Source organism: Pan troglodytes, chromosome 18 (genome assembly GCF_028858775.2).
Source record: "Pan troglodytes isolate AG18354 chromosome 18, NHGRI_mPanTro3-v2.0_pri, whole genome shotgun sequence".
Taxonomy (NCBI): Eukaryota; Metazoa; Chordata; class Mammalia; order Primates; family Hominidae; genus Pan; species Pan troglodytes.
Genome location: NC_072416.2, coordinates 72,974,121 through 73,001,909, shown reverse-complemented (window position 1 = coordinate 73,001,909; position 27,789 = coordinate 72,974,121). Strand labels below are relative to the sequence as shown.

General features: G+C 44.9%; 1 protein-coding gene across 8 annotated transcripts in view; it reads left to right on the top strand.

The window, feature by feature from the left end:
* Positions 1 to 20,654, top strand: part of WDR59 (WD repeat domain 59) — a 112,253-nt gene extending 91,599 nt beyond the window's left edge. For 5 of the 8 annotated variants that reach the window (XM_016930174.3, XM_054668462.2, XM_016930173.3 and 2 more), the window contains 8 exons: positions 439 to 572; positions 1,683 to 1,764; positions 4,431 to 4,543; positions 5,927 to 6,077; positions 6,493 to 6,565; positions 7,854 to 7,980; positions 8,457 to 8,599; positions 19,779 to 20,654. In XM_016930174.3, coding sequence (XP_016785663.1) covers positions 439 to 572; positions 1,683 to 1,764; positions 4,431 to 4,543; positions 5,927 to 6,077; positions 6,493 to 6,565; positions 7,854 to 7,980; positions 8,457 to 8,599; positions 19,779 to 20,014 — 1,059 coding nt within the window. In that variant the 3' untranslated portion in view covers positions 20,015 to 20,654. Of the gene's footprint in view, positions 1 to 438; positions 573 to 1,682; positions 1,765 to 4,430; positions 4,544 to 5,926; positions 6,078 to 6,492; positions 6,566 to 7,853; positions 7,981 to 8,082; positions 8,600 to 18,090; positions 18,246 to 19,778 lie in introns of those variants that run through there. The other 3 variants (XR_010152456.1, XR_010152455.1, XM_016930175.4) reach the window with 2 other exon arrangements.
* Positions 20,655 to 27,789: the final 7,135 nt, after the last annotated feature.

The window sequence follows — 27,789 nt, the reverse complement described above, 5'->3', positions numbered from 1 at the left end:
GTCTGCAATAAATTTTCAACAAACCCTGTTCAAACTGCCTAAGGAAAAAAATTTTGATGAGTTTCAGGCAGGAATTTTGAACCTAGGACTGAATTCAATCTAAAAATTGTTCTCCCACATTTTTGTGGCCTTTACTAACTTATTTACTTGCTGTTTTCAAATTCATTAATTAATGTATTAATCCTGGCTTCCTGATATGTGTTTTTGAGCACCTGCAGAATGTATCTAGCCTGGCAGTAGGTGCTTATTTTCCTGTTAGGATTTTTGGATCAAGAGCTCATCCTTTTATTTCCTACAGATGCTGATTCCCATAATTGTGGGCATGATGTAATTTTTAAAAAGTGCAAATTACCAATGACCCCAATATGATGAGCTCTGCAATTGTTGGTTTCCACTTGTCAAAGTCCCCATTAGTTACATCCTGTCATCTACCCCTAGAAATCAAGACGATGGAAAAGTAAGCGTGAGGGATCAGACTCTGGCAATCGACAGATCAAGGCTGCTGGGAAAGTCATCATCCAGGATATTGCTTGCCTCCTGCCTGTTCACAAATCGCTGGGAGAGCTGTACATGTAAGTACAAAATTTCAAGTCTGCTGCACTCGTCATTTAGCCAGGATTAGCAAAACTTTTTTTTTTGAGTGTGGGAGTCCTTTCTTTAAAAGCAGTTTTAGGAGAAGCCCAATGTATTAGCTTTCTGTTGCTGTGGACAAATTCCCACAAACTTAGCAGCTTCCAACAACATTCATTTCTTATCTTCCAGTTTTTGTGGGTCGCGAGTCTGGACACAGCTTTTCTGTGTCCTTGCTTAGGGTCTCAGCAGGCTGAAATGGTGTTGGCCAGGCAGTGGTCTCATCCGATGCAAAGCTCCTCTTCCAAGCTTGTTCAGGTTGTCAGCAGAATTCAGACCCTTGCAGCTGTAGAACTCATCTGTAAATTTCGTCTTGAGGCCAGCAGGAATGGCTCACACATGCTTTACCTTCCCTCTAAGGCCTCACCTGATGAGGTCAGCCCCACCCAGCATAGTCTCTCTGTAGGTGACTTCAAAGTCAATTGCTTAATAACATAATCACAGAAGTGATATCCCATCAATATTCACTGGTGTCACCCACATTCAAAGGGGGTGGAGTATTGTACAAGGCATGCTACTTTACAAAGCAGAAGAGCTGTTATACAAAGCAGGGCTACTTTTGTTTGGACGGAAGTGAGAGGTGAGTAATTGGCATGCAGAGGCCACCTGTAGTTCCCCTGCCTCTTCCTAAACTCGAACTCATAACAGAAAGTGTTTCCTTTGTAGTCTACACACAGCACACTACTCTTTCTGTTAGGAACCATAGTCAGTGTCACATGTATTTCAATTCATTTTTATTCAACCCTCAAGGCTTGGGAACTCCATAGAAAAGCTGGTTGGTAAATTGGTATTTGAGTATGGCCTCCCCTCCTGACTTTAAAGAGGTGTGCAATTTCAAGTTCCCCAGGCTGGAACCCACAGATGTATTAGCTTCAGCTCTAGTTAAGCTTTTCCTCTGAGTCAGATAGAAAGGGGGCCCAAGGCCAACACGGAATAAAACATTTTGAGTGACAACCAAAGAGTCAGGTTCTCATCTGTTTGTTAAACTGGGAGTCATTGATTTGGGAAGTTACACTAGAAAGAAATGTTTAATTCTTTTAAAAAAATTTCAGATTGAATGTGAATGATATTCAGGAAACATGTCAGAAGAATGCCGCCTCTGCCTTGCTCGTTGGAAGAAAGGATCTCGTCCAGGTATTGCCCATCCCTTTTGGTGGAGATTTGGATTTTTCTTCAGGAGCAAATTGTTTTTACTTTGTCATTGGCATTTAATGACATTTTCAAAGTGTGTGTCTTAATTTGGAATTCATTTTCCATTTTCTTTGCCAGTCTGTAGGGTTAGAGTGGCTTTCCAAATGCTGGAAATTTTTTCTTCCTGGTGCTTAGTTGGGAAGGTCCTAAAGCATCGATGAATTTTTTTTATTATACATCTCTTTTCTGTTCCAGTATCAGTGATTGCTGTGTAGCTAAACTTGGGTGTCTATTTCTTTGTCATTTGTACCTTCTTTCTAAAATGCTTCATTTTATGAAATATTTACCAAAGTGCTCCTTTAGATAGAGATGTTCAGTTTTAAAATATGATTTAACCTGACAAATATTTAAATTTTCTTGATCTTTGCAGCAACATATCAGTGTATTATAACAAACTATCTCTGTATTTTTTTAAACGGCTTAACTGAGATATAGCCCATCTACCATGCAATTTGCCCATTTAAAATACACCATTCAGTGGTTTGTTTTTGTTTTTGTTTTTTTTGACGGAGTTTCACTCTGTCGCCCAGGCTAGAGTGCAGTGGCACGATCTCAGCTCACTGCAACCTCCGCCTCCCGGGTTCAAGCGATTCTCCTGCCTCAGCCTCCCGAGTAGCTGGGATTATAGATGCATGCTACCAAGACCGGCTAATTTTTGTACTTTTTAGTAGAGATGGGGTTTCACCATGTTGGCCAGGCTAGTCTTGAACTCCTGGCCTCAAGTGATCCTTCTGCCTTGGCCTCCCAAAGTGTTGGGATTACAGGCGTGAGGCACCACACCCAGTCTTTTTGCTCTTTATGCTCATGTTGAAGATATGTTTACTGTTTTGCAAAGAGTTGCAGAAGTAAATGCAAGAGTCACTATTTCTGTTGAAGGCATTCAGGAAATGTGTATTATCAGTGAGGAGATAACATGGCTAAATTGTCAGCCAGGGTAGTAAACATCTTATCTCATCCCAGAAAGTCATTAACTTCCTCTAGTGCTGGTTCACTAGGTTATTGATTATAGAGATGAATGTGAACTTCAAGTTTCTCCTTTTCGACAATACCTTCTGTATATTTTTCAAGTATGTTGGTGCCACACGATTTCATTGTTTTTGCATGCCTAATGCTTCTCGACCTGTTTCTCAGTATCTTTGTTGGCTTATTCTTTCTCCTTAGATTGTAAACTCCTTGATTCAAAGTCCATATCTTCTTTCTTTTGAGCATCTCAGAGTCTAGTATAATGTTTTCAAGTTAATGGGCATACAATGATGTGCTGCTACTGAGAAAGGTTTTCCAGAAAATAGTATTTGATTTTTTTTTTTTTTTTTGAGACAGAGTCTCGCTCTGTCGCCCAGGCTGGAGTGCAGGGCGTGATCTCGGCTCACTGCAACCTCAGCCTCCCAGGTTCAAGAGATTCTTCTGCCTCAGCCTCCCAAGTAGCTGGGACTACAGGCGTGTGCCACCACGCCCAGCTAATTTTTGTATTTTTAGTAGAGACAGGGTTTCACCATATTGGCCAGGCTGGTCTCGAACTCCTGACCTGGTGATTCGCCCACCTCAGCCTCCCAAAGTGCTGAGATTACAGGCGTGAGCCACAGGGCCCGCCGTATTTGATTTTTAAAGGTATTGAGGGGGTGGGAACTTTGCTTATGACATGATGGGTTTAGCCTGTGCCTTGGACTTAATAGACACTTAGAGGCTATTGGTTTCTGCTCAATAGCTCCAGGCCCCATGGGATTTCAAGTCGGGGAGGTATTCCTCAGATGTGGTGTCAACAAAAAGAAAGCCAAATCCATTTTGTCTTGGCCTATTGTTATTATTGTTACTTTTTAGCTTCAGAGAGGATACTGAAACTTTTATAATGAAGGCAACAAAGTCTTTCATTATTTAGGTAAAGAGGGACAGATCTTAAATGTGTTATAGACTGCCTTTTTTTCCTCTCTGCCAACCCAACTTACTGATGAAACAGCATTTTAAAAAGTCATGTGAGGCCGGGCGCAGTGGCTCACACCTGTAATCCCAGCACTTTTTGGGGCTGAGGCAGGTGGATCACTTGAGTCCAGGAGTTCCAGACCAGCCTGGCCAACATGGCAAAACCCCGTCTCTACTGAAAATACAAAAATTAGCCAGGTGTGGTGGCACATGCCTGTGATCCTAGATACTCGGGCGGCTGAGGCAGGAGGATGGCTTGAACCCAGGAGGCAGAGGTGGCAGTGAGCCGTGATTGTGCCACGGCACTCCAGCCTGGGCGACAGAGCGAGACTCTGTCTCAAAAGAGTAAAATAAAATAAAAAGTCATATGAGTTAGTGGTTAAGTAGATGACCCACTGAAATTATTACACTGTGTCATTTCTCTGAAGTTTGCTTAATGAAAAATTTTTAAGCCTAGTGTTTCTCAAACTTTAGAGTGCACATAACTCCCCTAAAGAGTTGGTTAAAATGTAAACACTGATTCAGTAGGTCTAAGTGGGGCCTAAACTTATGCATTTCAATAAGGATCCAGCTTTTGCTGCCCCCAATGTAGCAAGGCATCAGGTTTTATATGGAAGACAGGTGGGATTGCTTCATGGTTTCGGTTCTTGTCCTTGCCGGTTTGAGTTTGTATTTCTCTTTGATCTGTCCAGGTTTGGTCGCTGGCTACGGTAGCTACAGATCTTTGCCTTGGTCCGAAATCTGACCCAGATTTGGAAACACCCTGGGCTCGACATCCATTTGGGCGGCAGCTGCTGGAGTCCCTGTAGGTTTTGAGAGCTAAAAATGAGAAAAATGAGTGATGTCCGTTTTTGGTCTGTAAACACTTGAAATGTCACCACCTAAGAGAAAGGTGCAGAGGCCCGAGGAATGAAAGGAAGGAGTAGGATCTTTCCTTTCAGTGCTGAAATAATTTCTGTGCAGAACAAACTTCTTAGAGCAGACAGAACTATACAATACTTGTCATTTATAACAAGGATTTGAGACCCCTGAGACTCATGTATCCTTTAGAGATTCATGCTTTAGTCCATAAATCACATCAGTCTGAATACAGGAGTTTGAGCTCATGAGATGGTAAGTTTCTTCTTGAAAGCTCTAGGGTCTCACCCTTGAGAATGGATTAGAGAACTGCATGTTGGTGTTCATGTTTGCCAAAGACCACGACGCTTTCACCCTGTTAGGCAATTCGAGAAAACATTGCCTTTGCGTTCAGTTTATTGCACTGACATATGGAAAACTGGGCTATACTATACACAATAATTTAACACCAAGTAAAACCGCTGGAATCTCCATAACTTGGAGGCCCAGGGCCTGGGGAGAGAAACGCTCCTGACTTCAAGTTGAGGTTTGCTTAATTTATGCATTAAGGCCACCCCTGGGACACGTGTTCATGCTTCCGTTTCCTTGTCACTAACACAGGGATGATAAGGTTTACTCTACTTATTTCGTGTAAGACTCAAATAAGATAGTGAGTGTGAAAACACAAATATTAGACACTGAGTGATAGGAAGACATTAATATTATTCATTCTTAAAGGCAAAGCCCCTCTGATTCCTTACTCATATTCTAGCATAATCTTCCTGAAAGGACAAAGGGGATATGAGTACCTAAAGGACAGAAACACTCCTTGTTGTTCTTACCTAATAGCTCATCTTCATAACTGCACCTCCAGAGTTGATTGCCTGCTAGCATGCTGTGGCGGTCCAGTGTCCTCTGAGCTCCTTCATGTAGCTTTAGGTTATATAAATGACATGTGTGGGAATCCCCCAAAAGCAGTGTGATTCTTCCTTGGAGCTGGGAAGACAGAGCATGTATTGGCTCGCTCAGATGTCAGGTTAGTCCACTTAGTTCTTGGAGAAGCCACATTCATGTTTAAGCCCATGCCTGAAAGTTAGCCAGAGGCTTTGAGATGCATTCTCTAGATCATTTGTAGTACGTCGATGCCTTATATTCCAAAAGAAGTTTAGGCAAACTCAAAGTAGGTCAAACCGCTGGATCTGTAGAAAGCCCCATTTCCTGATGGGTTTTTGAGGCAGAATCAAGACTCCTCCCTTCCCACCCCTGTGGCAGTAACACACCATGACTGTGACCGCTTTCCTCCTCAATCCCTCCTCCTGACTTGTTTTCTTTCCTCTCATCTTTTCCTCAGGTTGGCTCACTATTGCCGGCTCCGGGATGTTCAGACACTGGCGATGCTCTGTAGCGTGTTTGAAGCCCAGTCTCGGCCTCAGGGGCTACCAAACCCCTTTGGGCCTTTTCCCAACCGTTCTTCTAATCTTGTGGTGTCCCATAGTCGATATGTAAGTTTGTCCTTTCCTGGTTTTGTCTGATTTTTTTTTTTTTTTTTTTTTTTGAGACGGAGTTTTACTTTGTTGCCCAGGCTGGAGTGCAGTGGCATGATCTCAGCTCACTGCAACCTCCGCCTCCTGGGTTCAAGCAATTCTCGTGCCTCAGCCTCCTGAATAGCTGGGATTACAGGCATGCACCACCACTCTTGGTATATTTTTGTGTTTTTAGTAGAGATGAGGTTTCACCATGTTGGCCAGGCTGGTCTCGAACCCCTGACCTCAGGTGTTCCACCTTCCTTGGCCTCCCAAAGTGCTAGGATTACAGGCATGAGCCACCGTGCTTGGCCTGCTGTTTTCTTAATGTGAACTGTCATGGGGAATGGTATTCTCATGCTAGTCCTGTTGGTTCTTCTCTTCCCATCTGTAGCCTAGCTTTACCTCTTCTGGTTCCTGCTCCAGTATGTCAGACCCAGGGCTCAACACTGGTGGCTGGAACATAGGTTTGTATGGAAATGACTTAGCCCACACTGGATTTTTAGTTCTCCCAGAGCTGTGCATATGTAACCTTTAGTTGATGCTTAGTCTCCATATTTTTTCTTATTTCTTATTTCTCTTTACATTTACTGTGATAGGGATACTCTTGCTGGAGGCCTGACTTTGCATGTTGAACAGGCCACGTTCTGGGGGTCTTTGTGCCTTGCGGTGTTGCTTTTCATCTCTTAACCTTGAGAAACTGACAATGGGACTTCCCACTGTTCACCCCCAAAACCTAACCCTTTTCCTTTCTCCTTCACATGCTCTTTCCATGTTCATCTGCCACCTACCGCTTCCCATGAATGCTTTCAGTGTAGACAAATACAGCTGGGCCTGACTCCAGTTGATCATAAAGCTGTTTGCTGAGTAAGGTGTATTTGTGTTTCCTGGATTTAAAAAAAAAAAAGTTTTTAAAAATGATCTTAATTTTCCTGATATCAAAAGTAGCTCATGCCCAGTGAAGAAAAGCAAGCAAAAAGTATTAGAGAAGAAAATTGTAATCATTGATCTCCCACCTAGGAATAGCGTCCATTAACATTCTAGAACATTTTCATCCATTCTTTGTGTGCAGGAGTGTGGTCATTTGATATAGGTGACTTTGTGTTCTATTTTTCGTTATATCATGAGCAAATATTGTTCAAAAAGTCCTCGTAAATAATGACTATGTAATGTTCTACTGTATCTCTGTGCCATCATTTGCTTTATTTATTTATTTTTTTTTAGTTTTTTGAGATGGACTCTTGGTCTGTCGCCAGGCTGGAGTGCAATGGCATGATCTCAGCTCACTGCCCCCTCTGCCTCCCAGGTTCGAGCGATTCTCCTGCCTCAGCCTCCTGAGTAGCTGGGATTGCAGGCACGCACCAGTACGCCTAGCTAATTTTTGTATTTTTTTAAGTAAAGACATAGTTTCACTATGTTGGTCAGGCTGGTCTCAAACCTCTGACCTCAGGTGATCTGCCTGTCTGGGCCTCCAAAAGTGCCGGGATTCCAGGCATGAGCCACAACACCCAGCCCATCATTTGCGTTAGCATCATGTGTGTGTACTTAGTGATCAAGTTCTCTTAGTAATAAATACCTGCGCAAAAAGGCAAGGGTAGGAAAGAGTTCTGTTTAGTTATATTTCTCAGAATATTCAGCCTCTCTTAACTTTTCTTCTGGGAAATCCATTGGCCACATGCTGTCTTATGAGACTCTTCAGATATTTTCCATGCCTTCTCTGATTGCCATCTTCCCTTCCCATTTGATTTTCTTCAGCGGGAAGAGAGGCAGAGCACTTGTCCTCCCCTTGGGGAGAATCCTCACCAGAAGAGCTCCGCTTTGGGAGTCTGACCTACAGTGATCCCCGTGAGCGAGAACGCGACCAGCATGATAAAAATAAAAGGTAACCACCCTCCCAGGTGAGAGCTGCAATGCCAGGACTCCAGGCAGGACTCCAATTTCTCCACAATCACAACTCTTGCTTTTTTTTTTTTTTTTGACACAGAATCTTACCCGGTCACTAGGTTGGAGTGGAGTGGCGGGATCTCGGCTCTCTGCAACCTCTGCTTCCCAGGCTCAAGTGATTCTCCTGCCTCAGCCTCCTGAGTAGCTGGGATTACAGGCACACGCCACCATGACTGGCTAATTTTTTGTATTTTTAGTACAGACAGGGTTTCACCATGTTGGCCAGGCTGGTCTCAAACTCCTGACCTCAAGTGATCCACCCGCCTCAGCCTCCCAAAGTGCTGGGAGTGACAGGTGTGAGCCACCGTGCCTGGCCAGGACTGTTGCTTCAAGAAGGGTATATTAAGTGCCATTTAGGATGAAGCTTGTTTTTTCTTAAAGGAACTGACAGGAAATCTTTTTAACTTTATCCAGGCTCCTGGACCCCGCCAATACCCAGCAATTTGATGACTTTAAGAAATGCTATGGGGAAATCCTCTACCGTTGGGGTCTGAGAGAGAAGCGAGCTGAAGTGTTGAAGTTTGTCTCCTGTCCTCCTGACCCTCACAAAGGGATCGGTGAGTATGAATTTCTCTCTCTTCCTTTCACTGTCTGAAAGATCCTGTAATTTAATATGTCCACAGCCTCAGACTTGGAATGAAGTTTCAGCTTCTCATTCCTAAGCAGAAATTTCTGAGGCATTTTGAGTCTATTCCAAGCTTCTGAAAAGCCCTTGCATTTCGTAACAGGATGAAATTTTTTTTTTTTTTTTTTTTCTTTTTGAGATGGAATCTCACTCTTGTTGCCCAGGCTGGAGTGCAGTGGCGTGATCTCAGCTCACTGAACCTCTGCCTTCTGGGTTCAAACTTCTCCTCCCTAAGCCTCCCGAGTAGCTGAGACTACAGGCACCTGCCACCATGCCTGGCTAATTTTTGTACTTTTAGTAGACGGGGTTTTACCACGTTGGCCAGGCTGGTCTCGAACTCCTGACCTCAGGTGATCTGCCTGCCTCGGCCTCCCAAAGTGCTGGGATTACAGGTGTGAGCCATGGCGCATGCCCAGGATGCAATTTCTATTGCAACAGAAGTAGTTTATATACAGTACTCCAGCACGGATGAGAGGGATGGATATTTCTTCATTTATTCCACTGTGTGTCCAACTCCTCTTAGGCACAGTGCCCACACATTCTTTCCCCCCATGGAGCTTACAGCTGAGTAGGGGGGAAAATTAAATAATTTCAAATTGTGATAAATATTCGCAAGCAAACAAAAACGATGTGGGGGCAGGGAGAACAGAGAGGGAGAATCTTAGAGGAATTGAGGTGTGTTGAGAAGGCCTCCAAGGAGCTGAGGTCTGAAGGTTTAAAGGAACCATGGAGCCATCGGTGCAGAGTGGTGAAAAGAGCATCCCACACTGAGGGACAGGCCCCAGGGAAATGACTGTCGTTGTGAACAAGCGAAGGAAGGTGGTGGGTGTGGCTGGAGTACAGTGGGGAGAAGAGTGATATCAAATTAGAGTGTAGAGAACTTAGGGTTATATCAGGCAGGGGCTTGTAAGTTGCGGTAAAGAATTTGGATTTGGCCGGACGTGGTGACTTACGCCTGTAATCCCAGCACTTTGGGAGGCCAAGTCAGGCAGATCACTTGAGGCCAGGGGTTTGAGACCAGCATGGCCAACATGGTGAAACCCCGTCTCTACTAAAAATACGAAATTAGCCAGGTGTGGTGGTGCACACCGATAATCCCAGCTACTCAGGAGGCTGAGGCAGGAGAATCGCTTGAACCCAGGAGGCAGAGGTTGCAGTGAGCCAAGATCACGCCACTGCACTCCAGCCTGGGTGACAGAGCGAGACTCTGTCTCAAAAAACAAAAAGAATTTCAATTGTATCCAAGTCCAGTGGTAAGCTTCCAAGGGCATAAGAAGTAAGCAGTGTGCTTTGGGTTGTGTTTTAAGAGGGTGTGGCCTTCCTATGAGGAAAGGATGGGAGGAGGGCAGATCAGAAGCAGGAAGCCCGTTCAGAGACGTTGTAGCGGTCAGAGGCAGACAGCCCGGTCTGAGGGTGGCATCGCTAGAGTTGGAGAGAGATGATGGATGGGTTAAAATATATTTTAGATCTAGACTCAGTGTGACTTGTTTATAACTTGGATGTGGGATCAGGAAGAAAGATGAAACTTGGACGATTCCTAGATTTCCAGCATGAGCAACTGGGTCATTGGCAGTACCAGCTTCCCAGATGGAAACGACTGGAAGAACACTGTGGGCTTAGGTTGGGATAGTCAGTGATGTGTGTGAGATATCGGACTGGAGAAGTTGCATAGGCGGTTGGATGTGAGTTGGGCTCTCAGAGAAGAGACTGGGGCTAGAACTGGGAATTTGGGGATCCCCAGCATGTGGATGGCATTCCAGCTGTGGGAATGGGTGTGTTGACCCTGGAGCTGGGGCTGGGAAGGAAGAGTGCAGGGAGAGGCCATCTGCGCTGGGCCTTGAGAGAAACCAACACCTGGAGCTAGGGTCGTAGAGGAAGAGCAACGCAGAGAGAGTTAGAATGAGGCCCTAGTGAGTGTTGAGGAAAAGCAAGACTGAGCAGAGAGAGGTGTTTTACAGAATGAAATGGAAGGCTGCCAAATGTAGTGGACTAAACATACACTGATTTCCTCTTCTCCAGGACCTCACCGAAATGTCTGTACAGAGCTCTTCTGAAAAGCCTAATTGTACAAGAAGTAATGTTGGCAATAACATTTGGAATCTGGGAAGTGGATAGCTTAGTGGCAGCTGATTTTGCAGGGCCTGATAAAGCTGAACCCTGAACTGTTGTCAGAAGTACAAAACACTGCAGAACCCTCACGTGGCTCAGGGACCTCTGGACGTGGCTTTGACAGTGAGATTAAAAACAGGGGTGTGGCCCGGTGCGGTGACTCACACCTGTAATCCCAGCACTTTGGGAGGCTGAGGTGGACGGATCACGAGGTCAGGAGATTGAGACCATCCTGGCCGACATGGTGAAACCCCATCTCTACTAAAAATACAAAAATTAGCCGGGCGTGGTGGCGCGTGCTTGTAGTCCTAGCTACTCGGGAGGCTGAGGCAGGAGGATCACTTGAGCTCGGGAGGCGGAGGTTGCAGTGAGCCGAGATTGTGCCACTGCACTCCAGCCTCGGCGACAGTGAGACTCTGTCTCAAAAAAAAAAAAAAAAAAAAAGCAAAAAACAAAAAAACGAAAGAAACAGTTAAATAAATGGAAAGGATTTCATCTAGGGAGTGATGGGGTGGGCAGTGGCAGGGAATGCTGGGTTTTGTAATAAGATGCATAGAATGATTTGACTCTTTTAAGTTGTGTAGGTATAGTTTCTTTTCCCTTCTTTTTCTTTTCTTTTCTTTCTTTCTTTTTTTTTTTTTTTTTTTTTTTTTTTTGAGACAGTGTTGCTCTGTCGCCCAGGCTGGACTGCAGTCATGCGATCTCGGCTCACTGCAACCTCTGCCTCCCAAGTTCAAGTGATTCTCACGCCTCAACCTCCCCAAGTGGCTGAGACTACAGGCGCCCGCCACCACGCCACTTGTATGTTTAGTAGAGATACTACAATACAATACAATTAATAGGAATTTTTAGTAGCGATACTAAAATACAATACAAATACCACTTGTATTTTTAGTAGAGACGAGGTTTCGCTATGTTGGCCAGGCTGGTCTCGAACTACTGGCCTCAAGCGATGTGCCCGCCTCGGCCTCCCAGAGTGCTGGGATTACAGGTGTGAGACACCATACCTGGTAATTGCTATTTGAAGAAACAAACTAGAATAATACGTAGGTTTAGGTAGTGAATTTCAAGGATTATTTTAATAGGGATTATGTTGGTATACGTACTTGAAGAAATGTAAAGGCACAAAATGCTATTTGGGCAACATATTTTTTCAGAGCATCTAAATGTATGAAAGTATCTCAGGAAAAGATTAATGATGGCCTGGAGCAATTTGTCTTTTAAAAATTAGTTTTCAGGAAAACACATGAATCATGGAGATACAGAGCTGATGTATCAAACCATCAGTCAGCTAAACCCTTATTGACATCTGCTATTATAAAGTGTCATGCTGGATTCTGTGGGATGTACAAAGAAATACAAAGTGTGGTTTGGTGGGTCAAGATGTCTGTAGTGCAGTCAGAGAGAATGAAATATAAACTCAGGAAGACTTAATGATAGTTAAGGATGAATAATGTATCCTAATTCCAATAAAACCAATGTCACAAGATTTATAAAGCAGGGCAGGATTGTGAAAGATGGACTCACAGACAAAAGCAGTAAAAGAAGTATTTTCTTTTTTTCTTTTTTCTTTTTTTTTGAGACGGAGTCTTACTCTGTCGCCCAGGCTGGAGTGCAATGGAACAATCTCAGGTCACTGCAACCTCCACCTCCTTGGTTCAAGCGATTCTCCCACCTCAGCCTCCTGAGTAGCTGGGATTACAGGCATGTGCCACCACGCCCAGCTAATTTTTTTATTATTAGTAGAGACAGGGTTTCACCATGTTGGCCAGGCTGGTCTCAAGCTCCTGACCTCGTGATCCACCCACCTGGGCCTCCCAAAGTGCTGGGATTACAGGCATGATCCCCCGCACCCGGCCAAGAAGTATTTTCATTTGCAAAGTTTTACAATGTAGTCCTGACTTTGGAGGAACTGGGCTGCTTCAATACAGGACACAGCAGGTATTGAAAGAAAAGTATAGGCTAGGTGCAGCTGCACACACCTGTAATCCCAACACTTTGGGAGACTGAAGCAGGCAGATTGCTGGAGTCTGGGAATTCGAGACAAGCCTGGGCAACATGGAGAAACTGTGTCTAAAAAAAAAAATTTAAAGAAAAAAGAAAAATACCCCAAGGCTGTCAAGGCCACAGGTCTTCTCTTTGCACTGGAAAGGCAGCTAGTTTCCTCTGTGCTAATCTTGTCTGCAAGGGTCATCCCATATCCACAGACTTCAGCATAGAAAATTTGAGTTAGTTTCATTGGGATTCAATATTTACAGACGGGGCTCATGGTTTCATTCATTTTGTTGGGATACTGCTAGATAGAGTATTCCCTTAAAGAAAGTCTCAGGATATAAGATGACTTTTTTGTTTTTGTTTCTGACTGTGGTATGTGATGCGCTTGGTCTTAATGGTGGCAGAGCAAAGCGATCACTTTCCCAGCCTCCCCATGGGGAGAATTCCCTCCATAGAGGTACAGATCTGCTCACCTAAATTTCGTTCAACAGTTTACTGGTTCAGTATATTAATTTAACGTCTTATTTATTTGGCCAGTTTTATTTACTTTTGTGTAATAGGTGATGTTGATTAATACACAAAACTTTTTGTTGTATGGTTAACAAACTGGAGCCGTATGACCCTGCACCTTTGGAGTTTGCTTCCTCCTGGAAGTTTTGAAAAGCCTTGGAATCATACTTTGATTGTTCTATGTGCTGGGAGTATTTTTATGGTCTTCATTAGTTTGTCCGTTAGGACCCAAGAATGATTCATTTCACCTCTATCAAGTTTCACCTGCAAAACCTATCCTGTCGTCCTGTGCCTCTTACCTGTGATCCTCAGGATAGTCAGTGTTTCTGGCCTGTCAGGAAATGACATCTGTACTTTGTGCAAGGCTGGGATTCCATAGGCCAAAGAAGTTTCCTGGGAGGACTTGTGGGCTTCATGTCCACATATGAGGCCATCTCCTCCCCTTCATAATGGCTTATCATACCTAACTTATTTTTTTAATTAATTAATTAATTTATTTTTTGAGACAGAGTCTCACTCTGTCCCCCAGGCTGGAGTGCAGTGGCGCGATCTCGGCTCACTGCAAGCTCCGCCTCCCGGGTTCGCGCCATTCTCCTGTCTCAGCCTCCCGAGTAACTGGGACTACAGGCGCCTGCCACCACTCCTGGCTAATTTTTTATATTTTTAGTAGAGATGGGGTTTCACCGTGTTAGCCAGGATGGTCTCGATCTCCTGACCTCATGGTCCGCCTGCCTCGGCCTCCCAAAGTGCTGGGATTACAGGCGTGAGCCACCGCACCCGGCCGTATCATACCTAATTTAAATGAGATTTGAATCTAAATGTGACATTTTGGGCATGACCTTGGCTGTAAATCTGATCTATCCATGTATATCATGATAAGGAGGAAGGCAGCTTCTTTTATTTTTTATTTTTTAAATTTTTATAAAATAGAAACAGAGTCTCACTTTGTTGTCCATTGTGGTCTCAAATTCTTGGCTTCAAGTGATCCTTCCACCTCAGCCTCCCAAAGTGCTGGGATTAGAAGCATGAGCTGCCACACCCAGCCCCAGCAGACTCTCACTGAACCTGTATATTTCGTCATGAAAAGAAAAGGCCTTTGTGTGGTACTTACCCATTGTTCTGAGCATTTTTGCAGATGAGGTTAATCAACATATGATATTTCCTATGGGGTTATTGTTCTAAGGTTTTCCTGGTGATTTGATATCTAATAGTCTATATTAAGATCTTTTTTGGATTTTTTTTCCTCCTGAAGGTAATTAGAACAAGATACCATTTCCAGAGTGTTTCATTTCAATGTATATAACGTGTTAAACTGAGGGTAGAGATGGAGCAAGAAAGAAGAAAGAATGTTTTCTCCTTTCTAGTAGAAAATAGATCATTAGCCAGAATTAAATTTTTCCATCAGTTGTATTCAGTCCCTGCTAAGTAATTCTTGTTCTAATTATCTTGGATTCTCTACCCATCTACTTTGACTGAAGTCATCTGCTTCTGAACCAAAAAGTCCTAGAAATCCTGATCCATTCCACAGTCTGACAAGTGTCTCCTGGTGGTAATGGTGTCAGCTTATTTGTTTGGCTTGTTTGTTTGTTTTTTGAGACAGGGTCTCACTCTGTCACCCAGGCTGCAGTGCACAGGCATGATCACAGCCCACTGCAGCCTCGACCTGCTGGGCTCAACAATCCTCCCACCACAGTCTCCTAAGTAGCTGGGACCACAGGCATACACCATCATGCCCGGCTAATTTTAAAAAAAATGTTTTTGTAGAGATGGAGTCTTGCCATGTTGCCCAGGCTGGTCTCCAACTCCTGGGCTCAAGCGATACCCCCACCTCGGCCTCACAAAGTGCTGGGATTACAGGCATGAGAAGCTGCTCCTGGTCAGTGTCAGCTTATTTGGAAAGTTGGTATTCAGGAATCTCTTCAGTAATATCAGTAGTGAAGAGTACCTTTAATAGTGCCTAAAGAGGCTTTATTTTGACATGTTTTCTCTAAGTTTCTATTTCTGACCTATAGTTTATAGGAAGCAACTTTAGGCAAGTGTGAGGCAAAAGCAGAGACAGGCAATTGGCAATAAAGCGAAATGGCTCTGGCTAGTTTATGATAACAATATCCTATGGAGCAGAATCATTTCCTAAGGATTCAGTCAGTGATTCCCCAACACTAAAATATTTTGGACACTGAGGACGTTGACAAATCTCCAGGCTCTTTTAATTCATCCCGTAAAATGTTTGTAAGATTATTGCCAAATGAAAGGAGTACGTATTTTCTTTTTACTTTTGTTTTCTTTTTTTTGGCGAGGGGGTGGGAACAAGGTCTCTCTCTGTCACCCAGGCTGGAGTGCAGAGGTACAGTCTTGGCTCACTGTAACCCCCACCTCCCAGGTTCAAGCAGTTCTACCTCAGCCTTCCAGGTATTACAGGTGTGCGCCGTCACGCCCAGCTAATTTTTGTGTTTTTAGTAGAGATGGGTTTTGCCATGTTGGCCAGGCTGGTCTCGAACCCCTGGCCTCAGGTGATCCACCCACCTTGGCCTCCCAAAGTGCTGAGATTACAGGCGAGAGCCACGGCACCCGACCAAGTACTGTATTTTTATTTTAAACATAAAACAAATTTAAAAAATAAATTTGTTAAAAGATATGCCAGTCTTTGTAATAGATATGAGTATCCTTCAATTGATCTTGAAAGAAGTTGCTGAAAAATTCCCATTAATAATCTTGTACTTGAATACAGTTCCCCAGGGAGGTTGAACTTCCCTATTTGATTTCTTACATTGTGGGTTTAATAGATACGAGAGCTCTTACAATAATGCTAAACCAATTAAAAGTATAGAGAATACGAGACATTCCCAATCATGTCTGGCTTCCTCCTTCCTATAGTGAGGGAACAAATCTGTAGTGTTGGCCACTTGTCATTTGGGGAGTTATACAGGTAGCTGACGTTTATAGTAGACAGTGAGAGCTTTATTCTTCCAAATTTGGGAAAAGGCAGTTTGAGAAACAGTTGTCAGAGGTGATTGGATATAAGCATAAGTTATTACATGCCTAAAGACAAGACATTGCAACATACTTGGTTCAGAATGATGTTATTTAAAATAAACACAGCAGGCGGGGCGCGGTGGCTCACGCCTGTAATCCTAGCACTTTGGGAAGCCGAGGCAGGTGGATCACCTGAGGTCAGGAGTTCGAGACCAGACTGGCCAACATGGTGAAACCCCCTCTCTACTAAAAATACAGAAATTAGCCGGGCATGTTGGCAGGCGCCTGTAGTCCCAGCCACTCAGGAGGCTGAGGCAGAAGAATCGCTTGAATCAGGGAGGCGGAGGTTGCAGTGAGCTGAGATCGCACCATTGCACTCCAGCCTGGGTGACAAGAGCGAGACTTCGTTTCAAAATAAATAAATAAAAATCAATCAATCAATAAATAAACACAGCAGTAAATAATTAAGAACCCTAGACTTTTCAGAAGTAGACTTTTGTTTAATGTGATTCAAAAGCATGACAAAAAACACCAAAAATTAACCAGCTGTCAAGTGAGATAATTTTGGTGCTGTAAGGAACCTCTCTTATCCAGGCACAGAATCACATTTGACATTTTCTTCGTCACTGAACAGTTTTCTTTGGAATTATTGTTTTTTTCCTCTTAAAGTGTATATCGTTTAATTTTGTTTAAAAATGTTAAGATACCTTTGTGTGTTTGTGTATGTGTGTGTGTGTTTTGAGATATACACAAAACCAGCAAATTTATTAACTTTAAAATATACTGACTTATCGCACATTCAGTAAGACAATACCCTCACCGCGTTGATTGATCGTTTTAATAAAACTGGAACATTTCCCTTGATGAACTAATAGAACACATCAATTATCTTGAATACAGATTCATATCTCATACTTGCAAGTGGTATCTGCTTTGCAATTTGTATCTAGTGTAGCCCCAGCCTCCCAGAGTCATTCTTCCCTCAGAGACCCAGAGAAAACCTGGAACCGTTAGCGACCGGCACGATTAGTGGATTGTCAGGGAAATTCCACAGGCAGCCAGGTGTGAGACACCTTGCCAGCTCTGTTTTTGGGAACACATTCCACATCCCTTTGTATGCCCTGAAGTGGTGAGAGGAAGCACGCACCAGCAAGGCCCACGGGCATCTGCCTATCCTTCTCAATCGGTTCATACGCTGAGCCATTCCATTGTGTATATACAGGGCAGAGGCAAGGGAGAGCGTCCTGGGGCTTTTATGTTTTCTGTCTTTGTGAATTTAGATCGCCTTAGAAATTGTCCAGATCCCCCCAAAGATCATTCGCTAATTAACGAAATGAAATATTAGTTCAGGGTCTTAAAGTTAATAAGGATCTTGAAAACTATATTTAATCCAATTCACTGTAGAGAAACACAATTATTAATGATACTGTGAGATGACATTTTGATAATTTTACCCAGATAGATATGGAGAATAATTAAGTTTACAGTTATCTCAAGTACCAGGGAACAAACCCTTTTAAACATTAGAATTAAATTTACCTGAACACACAATATTTACATTCTCATAATGTTGGCCAATAAAACCAGTAATGAAAATTTGAGAGTTTTCAACTAATTAGGCTTTTCATGAGAACATAACCAAGGTTTGTACATAATATAAAAAATTATGCTTAGAGGGAGAAGACATAGCTATTTTTAAACCAAAATTTTCAAACCAGTCTGATTTGTCTCAAGATTTGCCTTAATTGGAACTATCATAAAATATGCCCTTAGGTACCACATATCAGAGGAGTTTTTACTGGTGTATTTTTCTGACCACCAGTTGTCATTCAACAGAGCAGCCAGTTCTGCTAGAAGAAAGGACCCTCCCTCTGTTGTAAGAGGGAAGGAGAGGTGGGAGATTGGAAGATGCCTGGTGTAACGACGAAGGGAAGTGAGAGACGAGGCTGGCAGGTGCAGGAGCCGGGAGAAAAGGCATGAGGGAAGAGTTTGCAGAACGTGGTGGAGGCCCGAAGTCACCATCTCGGGGACAGAAGGGAAACACAGGCTCCGCGCAGGGCTAGGTGTTGTGTCCGTTGGTGATCGCGTGTATGAAGTGAGATGCATTTCTTGAACATGGGCCTTTCTTCAGGATTGCTCAGCCTCTTGTGGGCAGGCATGGAGTGGGCAGGTGATATGGGTCATCCAGGGTAGAGGTTTTGCCAGGTGGTGCAGGAGATGGGCAAAGGAATTGAAGGCATTTGCAAAATAAGTGATTATAAAGTGAGTCCATGTAATTCAGGTTGGCCAAAGGGCAAATTGCAGCTAGAAAGGGGCAGGTGGACTGAAGGGTTAGTGGTGATGGGTTAGGGATGAGGGCAAAGACCTGAATGGCCAGGTGGGCACTGGGTTAGTGGTGTAGGTTTGGGAGACCTCCAGGATCATCTAAGAACTGGGGTAGAGAGAAAATTGAGAGCCAAGAACAAGTCTTCAGTGAATGGGGGTGTGTCTCCAGAATGTCCTCAGATGACACAGAGAAAAGGGGGAAAGGCTGGTGAAGCTGGATGACATTGGCCTCCAGCAGAAAGGTCATGGTCTGGAGGCAGCGATGGGACCCAGTCCCCACCCACTGCCCCTGCAGTCAGAGGACTTAAGCAAGAAATGGCCTTTCATCCAAAAGCCGGCAGAGGCAGGAGGGTCAGGTGATGAGGGGACTATTGCCAGCAGAGTAGATAGAGCAGGTTTTACTCAGGGTAGCCCAGTGGAACCAGTCCTCGCCCGGCGGTGGAGCGGCATCCCGGTGTCCTGACTTGGGCCAGTGGCGAGTGGGCAGTATCAGGCGTTGGTAAAGCCAGTCTGCCCTCTGCTGAAGTGTTACTGCCGAGTCATTCAGTTCTTTCAACTGATACCTGTTCAACACCTCCTGCGTGCCAGGCCCTGCCAGCCGTCGGGGTGGGAAGAGGCATCAGACGCAGCTGCCCCCTGCTGTGGGGCACTGGGTTTCCATGCGGAGCCCCTGAGAAAATATAGTACTCAGCAGCCGGGTGCAGTGGCTCAGAAGAAGGAGTTCTGGTGTAAAAAACAAACAAACAAACAAACAGGCTGGGCACAGTGGCTCACGCCTATAATCCCAGCACTTTGGGAGGCCAAGGCAGGTGGATCACCTGAGGTCAGGAGTTCGAGACCAGCCTGGCCAACATGGCGAAACCCCGTCTCTACTAAAAATACAAACTTAGCTGGGCGTGGTGGCAGGTGCCTGTAATTCCAGCTACTCGGGAGGCTGAGGCAGGACACTTGAATCCGGGCTGTGAAGGTTGCCGTGAGCCAAGATTGCACCACTGGACTCGAGCCTGGGTGACAAGAGTGAAAAACTCTGTCTCAAAAAGAAAAAAAAAATAAAATAAACAGAAAATGAAAACCACTGGTCTAAGAGAATCTGCTAGAGTCTTAAGAGGAAGACTTCCTTCTTCCTGCAAGCCCCAGTTTCCTTTTTCAGAACTTAACTCATGCTGCCTCTTGTTTTGCCCGTCCCTGCCCATTTCCAGAGTTCGGCGTGTACTGCAGCCACTGCCGGAGTGAGGTCCGTGGCACGCAGTGTGCCATCTGCAAAGGCTTCACGTTCCAGTGTGCCATCTGTCACGTGGCTGTGCGGGGATCGTCCAATTTCTGCCTGACCTGTGGGCACGGTGGCCACACCAGCCACATGATGGAGTGGTTTCGGACCCAGGAGGTGTGTCCCACTGGGTGTGGGTGCCACTGCCTGCTTGAAAGCACTTTCTGAACCTACAGACCTTGGGTATTGTCTGAAATCCCAGAGGACCCATAAGTGCCGGTGACAAGCTGTCTGTCAGGGGAGAGGCTCCAGAACCTGGGTTCGTCCCCAGTGAGACCGGAGGATGATCCCCCAAGGACTGCGCAGCATCAGCTCTTGGCGGGCCTCTGCCTTCTCTTCTGTTTGGCCACCTGGTGTGGATGTCACTGTGTGAAGATAAGGACAGAAGTGCAGAGCTGCGCTTTGTGTGTTGTCTATGTCGGCTGAGCTACCAAGGTGGAAGTTTTCATGGAGAAAAGCACCTGGCTCCAGGGCCAGTGTTACAGTGTTACCCTGTAAGGTGTTAGCCTTAAACCACCGAGCAGCGTTCTCTTGATGCCAGTGCAGAGACCAGAGTCAGATGCCTGAGGACAGTGGGTAGGAATTTCATCAACAAATGGACCTATGGCATCATGGCTTTAGAAGCTGGTACATTTACTGAGCTGATGGACAGTGGCCTTCTAAAATATGACACTTAAATTGTAAATATGCACTGTACTTAAGGATTCTTAAGATGTATTTTTTTGTTATTTCTCCTCCAGCTGCTATCCCTTGGCTAATACAATTCTAGTAATTATTTGAAAAAAAAAAGAGAGAAAGTTAAACAACATTTTGGTGAATCATTTTTTACCCTACTTCTAATTGAAGGTAGCTATTTTGAATAGGACCAAAGTCAGTGCTCCGATTTTTAAAGGAAATGCTGATTTACTTTTGTCATCTGACAAGAGAAAATAGAATTTGACATTTAAGGTTCTTCCTAGCCCCAAGAGTCTTATTTCTTCTAGCAAAAGGAGGACAAGATTGCCGTGCAGCATGGATAGAAAAGTCTCCCTGGCCAGGCACCGTGGCTCACGCCTGTAATCCCACACTTTAGAAGGCAAAAGTGAGGGGATCACCTGAGCTCAGGAGTTCAAGACCAGCCTGGGCAACATAAGGAGATCCCATCTCTGCAAAAAATTTAAAAAATAGGCCGGGCACGGTGGCTCATGCCTGTAATCCCAGCACTTTGGGAGGCCGAGGTGGGAGGATTACCTGAGGTCAGGAGTTCGAGACTAGCCTGGCCAACATGGTGAAACCCCATCTCTATTAAAAATACAAAAATTAGCCGGGCATGGTGGCGGGCGCCTGTAATCCCAGGTACTGGGGAGGCTGAGACAGGAGAATCGCTTGAACTTGGGAAGCAGAGGTTGCAGCGAGCTGAGATTATGCCATTGCACTCCAGCCTGGGTGACAAGAGTGAGACTCTGTCTCAAAAAAACGAAAAAAAAGTTAAAAAAAAAGCCGGGTGTCATGGCACATGCCTGTGGTCCCAGCTACTTGAGGGGCCGAGGTGGGAGGATCACTTGAGTCCAGGAGGTTGAGGCTGCAGTGAGCCTTGATTGCACCACTGCACTCCAGCCTGGGCAACAGAGTGAGACCCTGTCAATAAACCAAAGTCTTCCTTGCCTCTGTTCAGATGGGCTGGGTTCCAGTGAGTGCCCTCACTCTTCCTTTAGGCTCCCTCGCAAACTGCCTGTGTTTGCCTGTGTTCTGAGTAGTTATAACACCTGTGTCCACCAATGCTTCAGAATGATTTTCTTTTTTAAAGTTAAATTTTTTTTTTTTTTAGAGAGAGAGACAGGGTCTCACTCTGTCACCCAGACTGGAGAGTGGTGATGCAATCATAGCTCACTGTAGCCTCTATCACCTGAGCTCAAGTGATCCTCCCACCTCAGCCTCCCCAGTAGCTGGGACTACAGGTGTGCACCACCATGCCTGGCTAATTTCAGAATGATTTTCAACTTCACATTTTGTATATGCCAGTGAAAAGAAACCTTTTTTTATTATTTCTACTGAAATATCTATTTCTGTTTCTTAGAATTTTACAGTTCCAAGTAGATTAACTTAGGGACTAGGACATGTCTCATAATGGGAGATTATTGCGTATTCATGTGTTTCAAACTCCAGGTCAGGACCCATTAGTGGATTGTGACATTGATCTAGTGCGGAAAACCAGCATTTAAAAAAATGAAATGGTGTAAGAGAAAAATGATCACAATGTACCATACATAGCTAAGGAAAATGTTTTGTGTAACTTGTTTACGTGTGTGCAGCACACGTGTGCACAGGTGTATACCGGATCATAGTGTAAACTCATATCTTACTGAAAGTTGTAGTCTAAAACATTTTCACAACACTGTTTTGGATGAAGCTTATACCTTGTCCCCTGTGTTACTGGGCGCGAAACTTCATGATGTAAGAAAGAACTTAGATCCTGTGCAGTGGAACCAGAGGTTTAGTGCTGGGCTCTGGTCTGAGGTAAGGTGCCAGTGTCTCAGTAGCGTGAGCAGGGCAGGGGAGCCACTGGGAGGATGACAGGAGAAGGCCCAGCCGGGAATTTGCACACCCAAATTCTGTTGTAATGGTGATCACAGAATAAGTTGGCTGATTTACACAGAGAGAAAGGATCTGTTGTATTCCTCAGTGAAATCACACCATTTGCAGAGAGCAATCTTTTCCTGTTCCCCACTGCTCAAGTTAATGTAAAAACCTGTCCCTATCTGTCCCCATCAAGAATGAGATGTTTTTCTTGTTTTATTGTTGGAGGAACATTGAGTTTCAAAATTGAAAAACCTTAATGGTGTGAAGAAATTTCGAGTTTAAAATATTACATAATGTCATCCTTCAATATGGAAATTCCTTTTGAATTTCCAAGTTACCAGAACAAAAGTCTAATATTTTAAAATATTCATGTTTCGAAACAAGTTGGTTGTCTGGTTGCGGGCCATGGCCGATATTCTCTCAGCCGCAGAATAGATGATTACAAGCACCTGAGTCTTTTGTTTGTTTGTTTGTTTTTAAGAGCAATACAAGGCCAAGTGGGGTGGCTCACGCCTGTAATCCCAGCACTTTGGGAGGCCGAGGTGGGTGGATCACCTGAGGTCAGGAGTTCAAGACCAGCCTGGCCAACATGACGAAACCCTGTCTTTATGAAAAATGCAAAAATTTTCCGGGTGTGGTGGCGGTTGCCTGTAATCCCAGCTACTCAGGAGGCTGAGGCAGGAGAATCGCTTGAATCCGGGCGGCGGAGGTTGCAGTGAGCCGAGATTGCGCCACTGCACTGCAGCCTGGGTGACAAAGCAAAACTCCGTCTCAAAAAAAAAAAAAAAATGAATAAAGGCAATACAAGCTATGTTTGAAAGTACCTTTGCAAGAAAACAGGCCCAGCAGTCGTATTTGTGCACCAGAAATAAAAGGTTGCTCAGGCAGGCTACTGAAAAGGATGGGGGAAGGGGCGAGCCTCAGGGCAACCACCAGGTTGACTATTTGTCCCTGTCCCTAACCCCCCCAAGACACAAATGGTATAATGCTTTCCTTGGTAATGTCACATAGATAGAATTGATGTTGCTTTAACAATTTTGTTTTTTTTTTTTGAGACAAAGTCTTGCTCTGTCACCCAGGCTGGAGTGCAGTGGTGCGATCTCAGCTCACTGCAGTCTCTGTCTCCGAGGTTCAAGTGATTCTTCTGCCTCAGCCTCTTGAGTAGCTGGGATTACAGGCGTGTGCCACCATGCCCAGCTGTTTTTTGTATTTTCAATAGAGACGGGGTTTCACCATGTTGGCCAGGCCAGTCTCGAACTGCTGACCTCAAGTGATCTGCCCGCCTTGGCCTCCCAAAGTGCTAGGATTACAGACGTGAGCCACCGTGCCCAGCCAACAATGTTTTCTTTAATTTAATACAAAAATGCATTCAGTCTGAAGACGCCAAGTTCACCTACTGGGAGCTCCTTCCCTTACTCAGTGGTTCCCTGGGTGGCTGGTAGGACTGGGGAGAAAGCCAGCTCCTTTTTAGTGGTTTAGTGCAGCAGGAACTCAGGAGAGGACCTAGGCTATAGCCACCCTAGGGTCGGGGTCTTTGAGATGGAGTCTCTCTCTGTTGCCCAGGCTGGAGTGTAGTGGCACACGTGATGTCTGCTCACTGCAACCTCCATCTCCCAGGTTCAAGTGATTCTTGTGCCTCAGCCTCCTGAGTAGTTGTGATTACAGGCGTGCGCCACCACACCCGGCTAATTTTTTTTGTATTTTTAGTAGAGACGGGGTTTCACCATGTTGCCCAGGCTGGTCACCAACTCCTGACCTCAAGTGGTCTGCCCGCCTCGGCCTCCCAAAGTGCTGGGATTACAGGCATAAGCCACCATGCCTGGCCCCTGAACAATTTCTTAAAGGGTTGGTTTTGCTAATTGTGGCAAAATAGTTCAGCAAACAGGGTGACAAATCACACCCTCTTTTTTATGGCTCATCTTTGCGTGCCCAGCCTCAAGGTGGCGCCAGCCATGGGGTATGATTCACGCATCCAGTGGTGGGTCCTGGGCGTGGGGGAAACACACTTGGCTTTCTGCATCCTTCTTAGAATCTAATGGCTTTGTCAGAATCAGAACTAAATCTCCCATGTTGGCATTCTGTCACATTGGCAAGTTTATGTTGCCACAATATCACTATTTTAGTATTTCTTCTTCAAATCTGAGAAGGTCTGATACAATTCATCAAGTACTGGACATGACAAATAGACACTTGGGCAAAGATGAACCATACAGAATGTGGTCTCTGGCCTGCTGGAGGTGGAGTCTAGCAGGAAACTTAAATATGTAAGTGCTTACACCAAAATGTGCTGTTGGCCTCCGAGGAAAGAAGGAACTCCACCAAGGGCCGAGATTGCACAGAGGAGAGGGGTTTGGCTGAGTTCATATGAAGGGTGTTTTCAATGAGGAAGAGCGGGAGGGCACAGGGAAGGACCGTGCCAAGGACAAGACAGCATGGCATTGGGGGTGCTGTGTAGAGTTTTTTAGTGGAGCCTGTGCTGCCCCCTACTTCACATGCCAGTCTCAAGTCCCAGGTTGTAACGCCATCTACCTGGAGATGGTGTCAGATCCCACAGGCTGAGGGCTCACCCCCACAACGCTGCCCCCCACTTCAGATGCCAGTCTCAAGTCCTAGGTTGTGTGACCTGTGCCTTCTGACCTACAGGCTCTAAATTGGGGGTTCCAATGACATCCTACTCAGGTTTCACTAGGAGACGTGCCGAATTTCTTTCCTTTCTTTCTTTTTTTTTTTTTTAATTGACATGGAGTCTATGTTGCCCAGGCTGGTCTTGAACTCGTGGGCTCAAGCAGTCCTCCTGCCTCAGCTTCCCAAAGTGCTGGGATTACAGGCATGAGCCACTGCACGCCACTGCACCTCGCTACTTACGTATTATAAAGGGCCTTACAAAGGATACAGGTGGGCAGCCAGATGAAGAGAGACATTGGACAGTCACACAGGGTTGGTTCCCCTGGCAACCAGCCCCCATCCTGAGGCTGTCCGGGAGCCCACGAAGAGTCCACTCATTAGAACAAAAGCTGTTCCTCTCACAAAATTCCAAGGGATTTAGTAGCTTTGTGTCAGACACTCATCACTCAGGAAATTACAAAGGTCGTAGGAGCTGTGTTAGGAACCCAGATCAAAGACTAAATAGCAGCCCTATTGCTCAGGAAATGACAGGGTTGAGGAGTTCTATGTCAGGAACCAGGGCAGAGACCGGATATACGTTTCTTTTTCAATCACAGTATCACACCCAGAAAAGGAAAGCAGTGTCTCAACTCACACTCAGGTCTATCTGACCCACACATTTTTAAGAAAAGATTTTTATATCTTGATTGTTTTTTCTAATTATAGAAGCACTTTAAATATTGTTACTATTTTGTTCTGTCTGCCTTGATTCCATATGATTTCCATAAGTAGGGCTTATTTTTATTTTCACAAATCAGAAAAACACAGACACAAGCCAAAACGAGGTGAAAGCCATCTCCTTATGAAGAAGGTATAGGGAGCCTCAGCGCTGCTTCCCAGGGAGAGAAAGCAGCTAGAGTTAAGAAAAAGCACAGGAGGCTGGGCACAGTGGCTCACGCCTGTAATCCCGGCACTTGGGTGGCCGAGGTGGGCAGATCACTTTAGCCCAGGAGTTCCAGACCAGTCTGGGCAACATAGTGAGATCCTATCTCTGTATTTTAAAAATATGTATTCAAAAAGAAAAAAAAAGCATAGGAGCTTATATGTGAGGGCAAGTCTTTCTACCCACAGGAAGGCAAGACAAAAGAAACAGAAGAACAAGAAACACAGGAAATAAACAGAAAACAAAGACTAAAACGGCAGATTTTAATAGCCCCAAACTGAAATTCTCTTACGTGTCCTTCAGTAGGCGAATGGTTAAACAGACTCTAGCCTCTGTCCTGCGGAATGCTACTCAGCAATAAAAGGGAATGAACCCCAGAAATGAAGCGGTGTTGTGGTCCCGGGCGTGTCTTGGCATGTCATTGCCTCATGCCAAGGAAATCAAGGACACGGACACACAAGGAGTGAGGTTAAGAGCGGAGGTTCAATAGGTGAAAGAAGGAGAAGAGAGAATAGCTCTCTCTCCTGCGAGAGAGAGGGGCACCTGAGTGGGAACTCTGGCCCGAGGCTGAGTGCAGCAGATTTTATAGACAGGATTGAGGAGGCAGTGTCTGATTTACATAGCGCCCACGGATGGGGTGGACCAGGTGTGACGTTTAGCACAAGAGGAAGCTGGGCACCCCACCGTAATCTTATTATGGAGATGGGGTCTTTGCCTGGCTGGCGCCATGCTGTCTCTTCCTTACTGTACGCGTGGTTTGGCAAAGAGAAGGGAAGATGGAGCCGCCATGTTGAATATGCCTAGTCCCAGGTAGCTTTTTTTTTATTGGCACAGCTGCCGGCATTCACCTGTGCAAGCTTCTAGTTTGCTTATCTATTTCTGCAGCTCGATTTTACAGGCTGCTCTTTATTAGAAAACAAAATGATTCGGGAGCTGCTTTTCATTAAAAAGGAAACCTTACTGAGGACTCCCATACCCTCACTATCTGCCTTAATAATTTCTTCTTCACTCCTATATCATCAGATACACATAGCAATCTAGATGACTCTCAAGCGAATTACGCTGAGTGAAAAAAAGCCAACCCCAGAAGGTTACCTTCCACATGACTCTTTCTTTCTTTTTTTTTTGAGATGGTTCACTCTGTCGCCCAGGCTGGAGTGCAGTGGCGAGATGATGGCTCACTGCAACCTCCGTCTCCCAGATTCAAGCGATTCTCCTGCCTCAGCCTCCCAAGTAGCTGGGATTACAGGCACTCGCCACCTGACTCCTGGCTAATTTTTGTATTTTGGTAGAGACGGGGTTTCACCGTGTTGGCCAGGCTGGTCTTGAACTCCTGACCTCAGGTGATTCACCCGCCTCGGCCTCCCAAAGTGCTGGGATTACAGGCGCGAGCCACTGTGCCTGGCTATTAACTGTTATTATATAACATTCTTGAAGTGGCAAAACTGTAGAGCTGTGAAACTGCCTTTGCAAAAATTAGAGCAATGAGAAAATGATGACAGTGAAAGAGACCTGATCTAACAAACCCCCATCTTGCCTTTAACCTCCAAACTGCCCTTAATGATTCCTGGGCTTGGGCCAAGCTCACTTTGGGACACAGGTAGTTTATAGGTTAAATAATAATAGCCCTTCTCCAAAACTAAACTGCCTTTGTAAAGCTAACAGAAGACTACCAGGTTAGGAGGATAAGAGCCTGAATTCTGCTACGATGTAGACATAAACGATTACCAGCCATTATTCTGGAGGTCACAAGATTTGTAACTTCCCAGTTACTCCTGCAGATAACATCACTATTGTAGAAACTAAGATTGGGGCTGGGCACAGTGTCTCAAGCCTA